The sequence below is a fragment of the Molothrus ater genome, chromosome 23 (genome assembly GCF_012460135.2).
Source record: "Molothrus ater isolate BHLD 08-10-18 breed brown headed cowbird chromosome 23, BPBGC_Mater_1.1, whole genome shotgun sequence".
In the NCBI taxonomy this organism is placed as follows: Eukaryota; Metazoa; Chordata; class Aves; order Passeriformes; family Icteridae; genus Molothrus; species Molothrus ater.
Genome location: NC_050500.2, coordinates 5,262,265 through 5,277,344, shown reverse-complemented (window position 1 = coordinate 5,277,344; position 15,080 = coordinate 5,262,265). Strand labels below are relative to the sequence as shown.

At 44.4% G+C, this 15,080-nt stretch overlaps 1 protein-coding gene across 1 annotated transcript in view; it reads right to left on the bottom strand.

Annotated features, from left to right (window-relative positions):
- The window catches only part of MTOR (mechanistic target of rapamycin kinase), a 70,460-nt gene extending 57,307 nt beyond the window's left edge, over positions 1 to 13,153 (bottom strand). Inside the window, 18 exon segments of the mRNA XM_036396175.2 lie at positions 1,350 to 1,600; positions 1,794 to 1,923; positions 2,267 to 2,401; positions 2,872 to 2,964; positions 3,052 to 3,141; positions 3,484 to 3,606; positions 4,117 to 4,322; positions 4,954 to 5,169; positions 5,921 to 6,165; positions 6,998 to 7,126; positions 7,304 to 7,490; positions 8,293 to 8,401; positions 8,722 to 8,997; positions 9,410 to 9,544; positions 10,270 to 10,470; positions 10,825 to 11,057; positions 12,351 to 12,459; positions 12,828 to 13,153. Of these exon segments, the coding sequence (XP_036252068.1) occupies positions 1,350 to 1,600; positions 1,794 to 1,923; positions 2,267 to 2,401; positions 2,872 to 2,964; positions 3,052 to 3,141; positions 3,484 to 3,606; positions 4,117 to 4,322; positions 4,954 to 5,169; positions 5,921 to 6,165; positions 6,998 to 7,126; positions 7,304 to 7,490; positions 8,293 to 8,401; positions 8,722 to 8,997; positions 9,410 to 9,544; positions 10,270 to 10,470; positions 10,825 to 11,057; positions 12,351 to 12,459; positions 12,828 to 12,947 (2,988 nt within the window). The 5' untranslated portion in view covers positions 12,948 to 13,153.
- Between the last annotated feature and the right edge of the window lie 1,927 nt (positions 13,154 to 15,080).

Sequence of the window (15,080 nt, the reverse complement as noted above, 5' to 3'; positions counted from 1 at the left end):
CCATTCATTCTTCACTACCAAGAAGAATTTTGACTTAGACAATTTTATTTGGCTACACTATGACAGTTTTGCAATTCCTTCCACCACAATACAATTTTAAACATCCAATTGTGACAATGAATTTACTCTTTAAATTGGTATGAAATCATGTGTAAAATTGATGTAGTCTATTTTCTCTCTACAAAAAAATAGGAAAATGTAAGTTATTGTCTACTAAATTTCATTTCTTCATGCAGTTTTGGAAGACTACAGTCACAAAATATAACATGGAGCTCATAAAAAGAGATAACACTTTCATGAGAACTAAATAAGAAATAATCTCAGCTTCTTTAGTGAGAACAGTACACATACATTTGCCAAAGATGAACTCTGAGCTCCTGTACTGTGCCTAAGTTTTGGTGTAGTGAGAGGATGCTTACATACAGGACAAGGACCTTCCTCTTTTAGGCTTTATGTCACGCATACCCACCTCAGCTCTTCTCCCCAGTACACTTTCACCATCTTCTTTTACCTGAAAATTTTTAAACAGAGTGTGCACAAGGGCATAGCTTTCAAGCAAGTTAGATCAGTCAGGTGTAAAACCTCAGACAACCCAGACATGAGGTGTTTTCCTTACAATCTGAGTAGTAGTTCAGGCTGGGAGAAAACAGCAGTTCTATAGCAGAGCTGGGATTCTGCTAAGGGAGCACCTAAAAAGCACAGCAGCAATAACAAGTGCAAACTGCCCTTCACAGCCCAGAGCTGCCTGAAGAAGAGCCTTGGCAAACAGCAGCCATCCCTGGTTAGGTGAGCCTTAAGCCCATCATCATCTTCACACAGTTTTAATTTCTTTCTATAACTGTAAGTTAAGTGTGAAGGAAGAGAAAGCACTGCTGTGGAATCAGCACCCATGTTGCTCTCAATGTTAGCAGATTGCATCAAATTGATTTTTCCTTCTCAGAGATGAGCCAAAGTAAATGACTGCACCAGAAATTTGAAGAATCTGCCCCTATAATTTAATAATACTGTTTTGCCACAGAATATTAACCCAGATCACTGAAAGATCTGGAAGCTGCACAGATGTTTTTCTGAACAAGAACAGCTTGGTGAAAACACAAAATCAAATACTGACCTACCCAGGATTATGCTCAGAAGCAGCCGCTTCAATAAAAAGCAGAGAAATTGTTTGCACTGGGCACTCCAGTAATTGCTCACAGAAGGGAAAAAGCAAAGCTGAACCTCACTTCTGCAGTGTGCTTGGCATCAACACATAGCACAGCAGTGCCCAAAGCCAGCCACAGTCTCTCCACGGAAATGGATTTTTATTTTCCCAGAGTGGAACAGGCAGGAGGGGTCCCTGGCACACTCACCTCTCGAATGGCACCGTCACACACCCGGATCACGTTAAGGAATGTTGGCATCACCTGGGGCAGGAACTGCACACACTTCAGTCCAAGAGATTTGAAAATAAAGGTGATGGCCTGAACTACCATAGTGTGGTGCTGGGACAAGGACTGGTCTCGGAAAATTCTCATCAGTGCCACCATAGAGACAGCTGGATAGAACTCATCCAGAGGCAGGTTGCCCATGTTCACCAACATCTCACTGGTGCTGTAGTCAGCTAGGAGAAAGAAGGCAGTGTCATGAGCTAGGTATTAAAAGATCTTGAATATGGGTTCAGGAACACCTAGGTGTAAGTTGAAAACATGTACACAAACAGTTGGTTAAGAAGAAGAGCCAAACTTGTAACAAAACAGTTAAGATCTGTTTGTAAATGATAAAGCTATCTATCTGAAAGAAATGGAGATGCTTACAGGAATCCTGGCTGGATTTGGACTCTGAGAGGCTCACAGCTGAAGCATCTCGTGACTGATCGATCATGCCAATGTTCACTTTGTGTTTGTAAGGGTCCAAAGCACCCAGCAGCCCTAACACACGAATAGCCTGAAAAGACACAAAGAAAATCCACCAGAACTTCATCACTAAGGCCAAAGACAACACTCAAAGCCCCATACTTGAAAAGATCCTGATGATTTAAGAGGGAAGATCTGGAATGAAAGTGACTGCCTGGAAAAAACAGTGCTTTCCATCCAGCTTCTGGAAGCCATTTCATTAACTTAACACATGCACTCTTTTATTTCTGCTTCTTGCATTTTGCTCAGTCACAACAACATTCTCTCCCTCCCTGCCTCAAATCTATGCAGGCACATTTATTTGGCACCTCTCTCTTCCCAAACAGCTTTGCTAAGTGGTTGTGTGGTATGTGCTAAGTGGTTCATTTTCATACCTCTCTGCGGGTGCCCTGGTTTTGCTCAGTCTTCAGGAAGTTCAGAAGCACCTCCAGCAAAGTTGGGTACTTCCTGTATGGTTCTACAACATAACCAGTGCTAGCCACAAGCTGCCCCAGTGTCCAAAGAGCCACCTACAAAGATGAAGCCCAAAGAAGATTAGTTTTGACCAGGGAATTTATTATGCCTTCTGATACATCAGTCATTCAAGTTCTGTAAAGTTTCTTTGAGCATTTAAGGATCACACTGCAAATCAGGGTCCATGGTTGGAAAGCTATAAGCAATAGTAAAGAAAGTAATAATCTACAATATCTCAGGCTGTCACAATTGCTCTCACTCAGAGGTACAATTCAAATAAACATTCAATTCAGTGAGTCCAAGCCTTTCAATAAAAACAGCTTTCTTTTCCTTTTTTTTTCCTCTGAATTATGCCACAACAGGCACTGTAAACCCTCACCTGTGTACCATGTACCATGACTATAACTCCACTAGAGACTTGAGTGATTTAAAGTTTCATCTCAGCAGCTATGATGGAATGTGTGGATATTTTGTTGCAGCTATGGTCACAGCAGCTATCGAGTTTAGCACAGATGTAAACACTCACTTGTCTTTTAGCCAGCAGGGAGGAGTCCTGTAGCATATCCATAATTATAATGAAGAGCTCATCCACCCACTTCCTCATCTCCAGCCCACTGACCTATTGAAAGACAAAAATTCATCCTTCATATAGCATTCCCAAAACCTTAGCAAGCATGGCAAAGAGGTATCTGCAGCATATCCCTACCTGGGCAAGCTCCCCTATCGTAGCCAGGACATTGTTAATCACACCTGGATTGGGATCTGGATCAGGATCTTTCAGTTTCACAATCAGTGCCTGGTGGATGACAGTGGGACAAATCAGAATGTGTTTAAAGAGTACACAAAATTATCATTCCTTTTGTTACACCTGACCCCACAATCACAGTAAGAATTTCAACAGTAAAAGAAACTTGGGTGTCATAAACACGATGCAAATCTGGAATTAATTTGGGCCAAACTGCCACCCACGTGCATTCCTGTGAGTAACATCTAGACCATTTGTAGATGTAGATTTGTAGATGTACATTTGTTTTCTTTCCTGCTATGATGAAGCAAAAGAACTGTAGCTCCTGAGGGTCATGAAAGCACTTGCTGTGTCACTTCAATCCAAAGTCACCAGGAGATGTGGAGACTCTACCTTCAGGATAGGCTCCATGTAGGGACGGATGAGGCGTGGAGCGTTGGAAACCAGGTGACCCAACATCCTGGCACTCTGCTCTTTGATTCTGCCAACACCACTGTGCTCCAGCTCTGTCAGAATCTGCACAAGACACAAGGCAAGCAAGCAAACCGGAAAAATAAAGACAGGTAAAAATTCTTGGCATTTCTTCCTGTCACAACTCAGTACTTGTAAAGGCTGTTCTACGTTTCACGCTGTTATAATTTATCCTAAATTAAGCTAAAATTAATTAGCATAAAAGCGATGGCTCCAAAATCTCTGTTTACCAAGAGGTACCATGCATTCACCCAAAAGCATCACACAACATTACTCCTCAACAGAGATGGAAAGCACTCTGGTCTGATGACTAGGGGTGAAATAACAACTGCTATCCTTCCTTTCCCTTTTAATACATCCACAGAGCTTCAGTCCAACCACTGATCATGAGAAAGATCTGCTGAAACCCACTAAGCTGGGCAATAACTGCTTTCCAAAATAGACTGATTCCCCTCACTCTCCATGCATTTACAGCCAGATAGCCCAGTTCTTTAACACCACCTTAGTCTCAGTATCAATTACTCTGTTTTCCCTGCAGGAATCCCTCCTCCTTACCTGGATTAACATCTTTCGAAGGAAAGGCATGACAAAGGCAGGGTTCATGCTGCTCAGGCGCCCCACGGTGCAGATGGCCAGCTCTCGGATTTCAAACACTTGATCATTCAGGGCCACAAAAAGAGCTTGCAAGTTTTCAGCCTGGGCAAGGTGAGCATCAAAGCGCTCATCCAGAGAAGCCAACACGCAGAAACGTATATCAGGGTCTGCAAGAACACATTTATTTCTCTTTAAATGCACTAAATTCCTGTTACTTTTTTTGCCTTTCCTCAAAGATTCTTCGCAACAGCTTCCCAAGAGCAAGACACTGTATCAGTGTTTCACACACAAAAACCACGACAGGTCAGCCCAGAAATCTCTGTGCTGCTCAAGGTGCCCCAATAACCAAGTCAGTACAGTGCCAATCTATTGCCCCTGCAAGTGCTACTTTTGGATGCTACGTGGCAACCTGAGATGAGTTCAACTGAAAGAACAAAAAAAATCAAGTACAAAGTTTCAACAAGAAGGATCAATTCCTTCCCAAACTACAAAATTTAAGGCTGTGACCCAGAACAGCAGCAAAAGGAGTCTTAGTGTTCTGCTTGGTTCAAAGGATTACCAAGGGCACATCTGGAGAATTTTTCACTAGTGTTCTATTAATACCTCAAAAATCAAGATGTGGAAAAAGAAATTGGGAGACTTGTTTTTCTAATTTACCAAGAGTGACAGATTAAATTTAGTGGCAAATATGTTCAAATTCTATTACAAATTCTACTTCTATTCACAACATCATCACCTGCTCACATGACAAAATTAACACGTGGTAGGAGAGCCCTTTCCTGTGAATCCCACACTAACCTGGGTCAGTTATTCCAACCACAAGCAGTTTGCTGAGGACATCAGCCACCACCTGCACTGCTGTCTGACTGACCACGTGGGCATGGCCACTGATGAGGTGGATGGAGGGGGTGAGCAGGCGAGAGCAGGTGCGGGCGGCCTCCATGCGGATCTCCTTGTGCTCGCTGTTCAGGAAGTGATCTGCACAATGCCGGACGAACTGAGTCAGGGAATGGCCTAAAAAGAGGAAGATGGGTGGTTAAAACACAGGTTTACACCTCAGTTACCAGTTTTACCAGAGAAGAGGAGTTTAAAGAACATGCTCCCAGAATTTTTCTGCTATTTGTACTCTACTCCAATGCCCCAGTTGTTTCTATCCCGTATGCTCTTGCTCCCTGCTTCCTTATTTCATCTTGTGGGAATCCATAAAATCAGAGGGTTTTGGGAAAGCTGCAAAAGGCAGCCTTCAGAGACAGCAGAACTGTAATTAGAGGTAAGTAGTAGCCATAAGATGGGTCAGCAGAAAAATTATGTAAGAAGTAGAAAAGTAAGAACAAATAGAACAATAGTCTGTGTATTAACGTTTGTCTAGAATAACTCCCTAAGCTGCAGAAAAGTTTATCTAGGGAGATATTAGAAGTTTTAAGCTTAATAATGGAGCTCTGTGCATTGTGTTTTAAGGCTTACAAGCAGGTATTGTATTTGAAATAAGCAAACATTGTTTTAACCAAAGGTACGTGTGCTTATAGTGGTTGGATGGAACTATTGTCAATGTGCTTTTGCTTTGTGTGATTGGTCAAAAAACTTTTAAAGTAAGTTGTAACATTAAATTCTTGGTCTGCTGCCTTGGATGTGAGCTGCTGGCATCCTCCCATTGTCACAGCCATGTAATGAGACTGATGCTGGAAAATCAAACAGCTCAAGGCAGTTCCCAGCAGTCCCATCCCACTGGTGGTTTGCACAGCCTGCTGTTGGCGATCCATCTCACCTTCAAACTCAAAGCTACCGAGTGTGCGCAGGGCGAGGGTGATGCTTCCCACATCACTGGCCTCAGGGATGTTGGTGAGACTGGGGGAGGCCAGCTGGTGGGCAAGGCCCTTGGGCATGCCTGGATGTCGTAGAGGCTTGTGCATCAGAACAAGAGAGAGCATTTTCAGCAGCCCATCCTGGATATCCTTCTTCAGCTGCGGGATCTGACGGCTCAAGTCGTACAGCACAGCTGTTAGAGCAGGGCTGAGGGCAAGAAGCAAGCAAAAGTCATTAGAAAAGAAACAATGATGTGCAAATTTCATCTTTTTGTTTATTTATGCCTTTGCCAATCAGAATATAATTTCCACATGAGAGCAACACCTGCAAGTAGAGCACAGGGTGCTTGTGTGAGTGAGGCATGAGGTGATCTTCCTGAATAAACTGGGTGAGCAAAGCCCCAGGACTGCTGCACACATCACTACATTAGCCAGTGTTGCTGGAAAACTGTTACAAATCTAAATGACTTCTTACACTTATGTTTTTTAAACAAAAAAGCAACTAAATTCAATTCCAGATGACAATATAATTTAAACAGCTTTGTGGTACCTGAAAGCTTTCTCCACACCTTTCCATACTAACAACTTAATTAATTCCTCCAGTAAGAACTGTCAGCTACAAAGGTGAAAGAAGCCAGGAGCAAATATTCAGCACTTCAGCTCTCCTTCTCTGCCAGTTTGATATGGCACAAGTCTGCTGGCTGTCAGATGCTGTCAAAAATTTCACAGGTTGCTGCCAAATGAGTTTGAATAGTGGAAAATAAAGGAGAATACTTTTGGACTAGCTGTTCTACAACAAGACTTCTTTACTGAGATATCAATTCTCTTAAATAACAGAGATATGAATTCTCTTAAATAACAGACACATTAACAGTTAAAATACACCATTCTTCTGAAACAGCTTTAGTGATCTTCTGAAAGATCACTTATGTCAATTTAAAAGCAATAATCTTCCTTATCAATCTGAAAACTTTAAGACCTCACTCTGTATGGCTGACAGTGCCATCCTGCAGCCAACAGCAGAACAGATTTATGCTTACCTCAGGCCCACAGCCAGCATAGGTTCCAAAAGCTCTTTGATGTCCTGCTGGATACTGGGTCCCATGGCTCGTGCCAGCATACTAATGCAGGTGAAGACTGTGGCATCAACCTGCACAGACTTCTGTCTCCTGGAAACAAACCACAAAAGGAGCTGCTATTTTTCAAACATCTTTCCTCATCTTCCTTCTCTGTTATCAGTCTTACAGAAACACTTCTGATTTTAATTCAAGATTTTGATGCCACATTACAAAAATTATATAAAGAGCAAGTGTTTCCACTTCTTCCTCTAACTTTCACATACTTACTTGTGGGCAAAGTCCTTTGGGGGAAGAGCTGCTTTTATGATTTCAAGGACTTTTGGTAGGTAAGCTTGAAACTCAGACCTCACTGCCACAGAAAGCAAACCCAAGGCCTGGAAGGCTGCTGTTCGCTCCTTCTCCTTCTTCACACAGCTGAGAACATGATTCATGGTGTCTGGAAGATACTGATCAGCTGCCCACAAGAGAAAACAATACAGATATTCCAATTCATTTAGGTTTATACAGCTGTGTAACATTTCCAACTAAATCTTTACAAGTGTAAAACTAGAAAACAGACACAGTAATATTAAATTTGCTGATATGATCAGTGGCAAAGGTGTCACCATATAATAAACATTTCAAACTACAGAAGGCTTTGTTTTTAAAAGGAAAAATCACCAGAATAAAAGAGCTATAAAACACCCCCACTGCAACAGGTTTTATACACATATAAGATCCAAGCATGTTGGTTTCATAGTGATTGATTGGAAATTTGGAATAATTAAGGCAAAAATTGTTCCAACCCACTAAGAGCAGCTTGGTGACTTGCCTCCAACTCTGATACTCTCCTAAACTTGCTTGATAAATCAACTAAACTGCTTTAAAGCTGGCAGGTATTTCCTAGCACATGCAACAGAGAAAAAGGAAGAGAACTCTAATAATATTTGGCATATACTGAGTCAGAGCATGAGAGAATTCTCCTCTGACATATTGAGGAGAAAACAGAAAAAGGAAGATTTTATGTCTTATGGTATTGATCACCAAATTCTGAAAATAGATTTCAATCTATTTTCTTCATCAGAGCAACATTTTGGCATCAGCTATCAAGTCACACTTATTCAGAACAAAAGACTGTCTTTCCCACAGAGGAATGTGCTCATCAGACAAGCACCACATTTGGTGTGCTGCACAAGTTCACGTGGACCAAAGAGATCTGGATAACTTCCAGCCCAAACTCAGCAACATTTCTAACATCCAAGCATTTGTCTTGTCACCTGTGAACGCCGAAGGACGGAAAGCGGCCAGTCGTGGGAGCAGATTGAGAACTGTCATCTGGATCAAAGAATTTTTGCTGGTTCTGCACTTGAGAACCCACTGGCAGACCTGGAAGGAAATAGATTTAGGCTTTAAAGGATGGCCATTGGCAGGAACACACAAATGTTTTATTACCTGTGTGCTTTTAGGCATTCTACTGACATTTGGCTTCAGAGTCCCTCAAAGAAAAGGATAATCAAGACTGCTTCCAAAGGAAATAAATCATTTGCCCCAAGACAGACAGTGACAAAGCCACAATACATTAAATATTGAGTTTTGAAGGCTCAGTTCAATACTAGCTGGTATTGCCTGCTAAGTAAAAACACAGAGTACAATTCCTCTGCAAGAACAGATGTTGAAAATGTTGGGAGACAAGAACAAATACATACTTGATCAAATTTCTCTTCCATTAGATCCCTGCAGCATCGACTTTCTACCAGAGTAGATTTTACTGGGACAGGTGAGGTTGCAAAACCCATAATTCCTTGGTGAGCACTGTACCCCAGGAGCCCAGCCAAAGCATTTGACTGAGAGGGCTGAAGAGACTGAAAGCTTGTGAAGGGAGTGATGTGGCGAGGCTTGGTACTGAAGCCCATGAGGTCTTTGCAGTACTTGTCATGCACAAGCTGCTGCTGAGTGATCTCTTCCATCTCCTCTCTAAGGCGCTGGACAAAGTAGAGAAACATTAAAAAATAAAAAGTTAACTAAGATACTCTCAGTACAGTATTACCCAAATCTCCTGAATAGCATCCTGTATAATCAGTGTTCAAATGGATGTAAAATATCAACTGAGTAAAATCCAGCAAAAATATTTGAGTATCTAACATGCAAGAGAGTCCTCATTCCATTGAAAAAAAAATCATTGTATTTAATCAAGTTAATAGATTTTCTGTTGGAGCTTATTACCTCCTCAGCCCAAACTTGTCCCTTTTATTTCTCTAACACACTTTAATGCTCGACTCCATGCTCAGATGAGTTTTCCACCCAACAACCCCACTGCAACACTATGGGTTATTTCCACAGACTGCAGAGTTGCTATAGCCTCTCAATCAATGCCCATAATCAGCCCCTGCTCACCTCTCCCTCCATACTGCTGATTCTCACTAGCTCATTGAGGATCAGTAAGGCACCATGGATTCGGTCATCACGATTCATTCCTTTCTCTTTGGCCAAAGTCTCATCAAAGCCCTTCTCAGCCTCTTCATATGTATGCTTGGGGGAAAAGAAAAAAAATGTCAGTGACAATGCAGAAACAAAGTCTGTGGAAATGAAGTAGTACTGCCAGTGAGGAGTTACTGACATTCTGAATTTTCCAAGAGTAGCCACAAACCTCAACTGAGTCATAAAAGAAGTATAATCCAATAAAATTCTGATTCACCCAAAAGTTGTGGACTCTGCTGCAGGGCATTTTCAGCAGCACTAATGAAACACCATGGTATCAGCTTCATCACTATTTGCAGCACTTATTTGATCACAAGAAATCCAAATTCATAACATTTGACTGCACTGCCCGAAACTTACTTGATATCACCAAGCTTGAATTCATGTGACAATGGCAGCAAAGCAAAGATTCAGACAAAAGAATTCTTATCTTTCTCACTTAAGTTTTATCTACACTAATAAAACCCTCTACTAGTAAGAGATGACACTAGATAATTGCATGGCTATAAAACTAGGTCAAGTTCAACAGCTGAAGATGAGGCGCAGATAGAACAATGTAATCTTGAAGGTGTTAAATCTTGCTTACTTTTGCAACAGTAGGCTAAAGGAGCTACTCACTTTGGAAGCCATTATATTTCCAACCCTTTCAAGGAGAGGCAGTTTTTTAACTGACAAAGGTGACAGGTTCTTAGCTCAGCCAGCTCTTCTGAAAACTGGCACTTCAACATCTGTATTGCATTATAAGGGGCTGCTTCAAAACAAAGTTATTTTCTTACTCTGTACCACTGGGGCTTCTGCATCTCTTTCGGCTCCCGTTGTGTGGTGAGGATAAGGCAGGCTCTTAAGGCAGAGACAGCTCCCTCTCGGATGGCCTGCTTGGGATCCCACACAGCCACAAATATATTGTCAAAGAATGGCTGCACTTGTTGGAAGAAGAAGGTAGGCACGCTGATTGCCAGCTCCCTCAGGACAAGGACCTGCAGGTGGGGAGGGAAACAGTAACAACCTGAAAGATGAGCACACAGACACAAACCTCATAACTTTTACAGTGCAGCACCATTTGTTTACACTGTGGATGTCTGTGAGCTGTTTCCATCCCCACACTCTGATAATTCCTAGCATAGCAGTGTCTTGGTCTTCATTAGTCACTGGGTTAATGGAGAAGCAATGAAGCAGCATGCTGTCTGCCATGAGAGCATGACAGATTCTCAGACATGGACTGGCAACCATTCCCACCCTGACCAAAGCTCTTCTGCAGATTTCTGTGCATATTTCCTACCACTGTTCACTAATCCCAACTATTTCATGACAACAAAAAAGGCATCACTTACAGCTGCATGTCTACGACCTTCATTCCTGTCAGCTCCCAGCCACTCCAGAGCTCGTTTCACCTCAAACTCCACATACTCAGCTGTGAAGGTGTCACCAGCCATTGCAAGCCTCCCAATAGCCTTGGAAGCCATCTCCATTACAACAGGGTCATTGGATGGCAAGAGGTTCCTCAGGTAGTTGGCAAACCTGCCGATACGGGTGGCATTACCTCCTTCAACACCGATAAGACTTGCTGCAGAGAAAGGGAGCAACGCTGCAGTTTTCATGTGCTGCAGTTCTCCCCAAGAGTCAGTGAGGCAGACAGTAGGTAATCCCTGGATGACTGCTAGTATTCCCTACACATTCCTTAAAGATTCCCATTAAGCCCCCCCCACTAAACTACAAATCCACAGGAAAAAAAAATCAAGCACAGGGAAGGGCCACCATTCTTTTAAACCTGAACTTTTTAAGTGAGTGGAAAAATGTGTCGGGTAGCCTCATAAATTTTCCCCATTTTTAGTTTTAGAAGAGGAAAAAAATCATTCACCCTGGGACCACAGACCTGTTCCTAATAGAAAGACATCCACCTGCATGCAACTACTGTAGCTAGTCCTCCTCACAAGAAAAGCCAAAGACTGAACAGCCCAAGGAAATGCTCTCCTCCTCACTCCTAGACAGTCTCTCCAGGCAAGGGTGGAGGCAATTCAACAGACACCAGCATGGCAGAAGCTTTCATTGCCAGTGCCTGGGCTGTACTTGTTTTATAGATAAAGTGTCCAGGGTTGTCAAGCTGGCACCTTTCAACATCACTAAATTCACAAAACAACTTGAATGTGATGCTGTCAGCTTAAGAACTGATGTTATCAATAAAGATTTCTCTAAGGGATTTACGCTGCCTTCAAACACATTGGGACTGGATGATTATGTCTATGAGCCTAAACCATAAACATCTCTTTGGCTGTTTAAGAAGTAACTGCTACAATACAGGCTACTTGCCTGGAAGGCAAAGTATTTATGCAAGCTGACTTCCCCAAGAGTGGAGATTCAGGCAGCTCTGCAATCTCTGGGAGCACACAGCCAGAGCCACTAATGGAGAGGCTGACCAGAATGAAAGCAGAAGCTCTGTGAGCCCCTCTTGGGGATGGAAGTTGCTGTTATGGAGCCAGGTAAATTTTAATAACAAGAATCTCTCCAGATGGAAGAGAGTTGAGAAAGTCAGCCTACCCTGAAACATATAAAGGGGCAGCACAAAGTGTTCTCAGCTGAGCTCCAGAACAGCATTTTCATGTGCTCAGCATTCACATTTGATGCTCAACTCCCAGAAGAGCTCAGGGCCCATTAAGTACCAGGTTCTCAGCCACTCTCAGTAGCTCCCATGCTGACACTTCACACAGATTTTCAGAGCCAGCAAGCAGAACACACCCAGTATCCTGAGCTGTCAGACATCAGGCCCCAAGTATAAAAGCTCATTCCTTTTGAAAATCTGTCCCTAAAGGTAGTTGCATGAAGAGCAAACTCAGCAGAAGCATTATGCACTTTCACTTACCTATAGCCAGAATGCCACCCTTCCTTTCATTTGCATCAGAGCTAGAGACCAGCTCAAATATGTGATGGTTCAGCTGATCATAAAACCTGGTAGATTCTTCCTGACTCATCTGTAAAAGCAAAAAGTTCAAATCAGCTTTCAGCATTCTCTCTCTCCCTCCTGCTCCAAAACCTCTATAAAGACAATGCTTCTTGTGCCATTTAAACAGAAAGAAATTAAATCAATCATACATTACAAGCTCAAAATAGTTTCTCTTATTTGTGAGCTATATGCAGCAAGTTTACTTATTCTGGTACTTGACTGCCTTTTGTGCCACCAACTTGCTCACCTCTCCTACATGCCAGGGGGCAAAGACAAGCTCTCTGCTGCGCCCCATCTCATCCCTAAGACCAGCTTCCATATTCCAAAAATCTCCACTGCCAAGGCACCCAGACCATTCCTCTACACAAGGAGAATATTTCCATTTGTAGCACTCACCTCACGCAGCTCCATGGTGACATAATGCTGCAAGTCCTTGGCAGCTTTGGCCCTTGTCTCTTCGCTGCGACTCTTCAAGCCATTGGCAAATTGTTGGAGAATGGACACAGTACCCGACATGGTGGCACTGTGCTAGGGCTCAGGGGCATCAAGTCCTGTAAATTCTTCAGAGACACATTTTTTACTGCTTGAGTTGAAATCTCCGAGCTTCTTTCTTAAGGCTGTCCCTCCTGGCTGTTCCCAAAATACCCATAAAGATGCTGTGTTGGTAGACCGTAAAATTACAAGTAATGACTATATTCCTTAGGCATTACACTCCATGATAAAACTGTATCATCCCATATCAGGACCCCCAACCTATTTGTTCTCTAGCTCCTTAAATACCAAAATACATCACAGTAGGCCAAGTCCCCTAGGGTGATCTAATCCTAAATCAAGGGTAATGCAACAGCTGAAAACCAGCAGGGTGAAACTAGGGTTTGTAATTACCTAAAATAAGTAAGCACAACCGTTCCCAGGATTATATCACTATCATATGCCCTCCCTGAACACTTTCATCCAAGTTTCTTCACAGAAATCTCAGCGTTACACCAACACAAGGAAGACTCAGCACTGGCAAGTGTAACATCCTCCAGGAGATATTTAGAGATGGGAAGTCCAGTTATAGCAACGCCAATCATTGCAACACGGGGGTTCCTAGCATAACACATAAACAAACTTTCTCAGCACCCTTTCTTTATATCAAAAACATTTCAGATGCTTGACTCTCCCCCCCCCCCCCCCCCCCCAATATTCAGATTATATAAGACCAAACCAAGCACTAACACCAGAACTTCAACTGCTTCTCCCCAAAGACTCCACACGCAGTCACAGACATCCAGCGGGACCATAGGCGAGCTGGCTGCTGGCAGGAGCCCAGCAGAGGCTCCTCGGATCAAAAAGCAGCGGAGGGATTGCTGCTACCCATCAACCCAGCCCGGGGGCAGTTCCTGGGGTTCCCTCAGGGCCACAGAGCGCAGCGGGCAGGACGCGGCAGGCCCGAGTGCGGGGGGAGCCCCGCAGGCCGAGAGTGAGGGAGGGGTGAGGCGGGGCAAGGCGGGCACGACCGGCGGGGCCGCGGGGCCGGGAGCTCGGGCAGGGCGGCCCGGGCAGAAGCAGGAGGTGAGGGGAAGGGGAGCAGAAGATGATGAGAGGCACCGACGCTCTCACTCACCCGCCGCCGCCTCCCCTACTCCGGGCCCCGGGCCCCGTGCCTGCCCCGCCGCCGCGCCTGCAGCGCCGGCGAGCCGCGGCTAGCCAATAGGATCCCGGGAACGCCGTGATGGGCATCACATCTGACCAATAGAAAAAGGGAAAGGGGGAAGAAGCGCTCGAAGCTCCGCCCCTTCCCCAAGGAACCGCAAGGACAGTCGGGTTTTGACCAATCATCAAGGCAGTAGTGGCTGAGTGGCAGTGTCTCTAACCAATAGAATAGCTGGGCTTACTTAGTAGGCCCACCCTCCCGATGCCGGCTTCCGCCCTTCCGTGAGGTGCCGGCTATGGCCGGGCTGCAGCATGGGTATAGGGCAGAACAAGCGGCATCATCTGCTTGGGCTTGTGTGACGCGTTTGATGGATAGAACACTCGTTGGATAAAGAACTGGCTGGATAGCCGCACGTAAAGAGTTGCGGTCAGCGGCGCATTGTCCGCATCGAGACCAGGGACGAGCGGTGTCCCTCAGGGGTGGTACTGGGGCTGATAGTATTCACCAACTTCGTCAGCGACAATGGGATTGAGGCACCCTCAGCAAGTGACACCGGGCTGTATGGTGCTGTTGTGGAAGAAGAGACGGTTTTGTGGAGATCTCAGAGCAGCCTTTCAGTATCTGGAGGGGCATACAAGGAGGAACTCTTAACCAGGAACAAGGGGGAATGGGTTCAGGCTAGAAGAGAAAAATGCCGGAAAATGTTTGGGGAGGTCCTGGCATAAGTTGCCTAGAGAAGCTGGGGCTGCGCCACCTATGGAAGTGTCCAAGGCCGTGTTGGATGGGGTCTGGGCCAGCAGGAGGTGTTCCTGCTATGGCAGGGGCTGAAGCGAGATGAACTTTAAGGCTTTAAGGTCCTTCCCAGCAGAAGCCGCGCTGCGGGTGTGAGCCCTGAGCGCGCCCTGCGCATGCGCAAAGGGAGTGGGGCGCTGCCGTGCCCGGTGTGCTCCGCTGAAAAGTGTCCGGCCGTGCCCGTGACAGCAGCAAAGGCAGCTGTGTCTGCGGCAGGC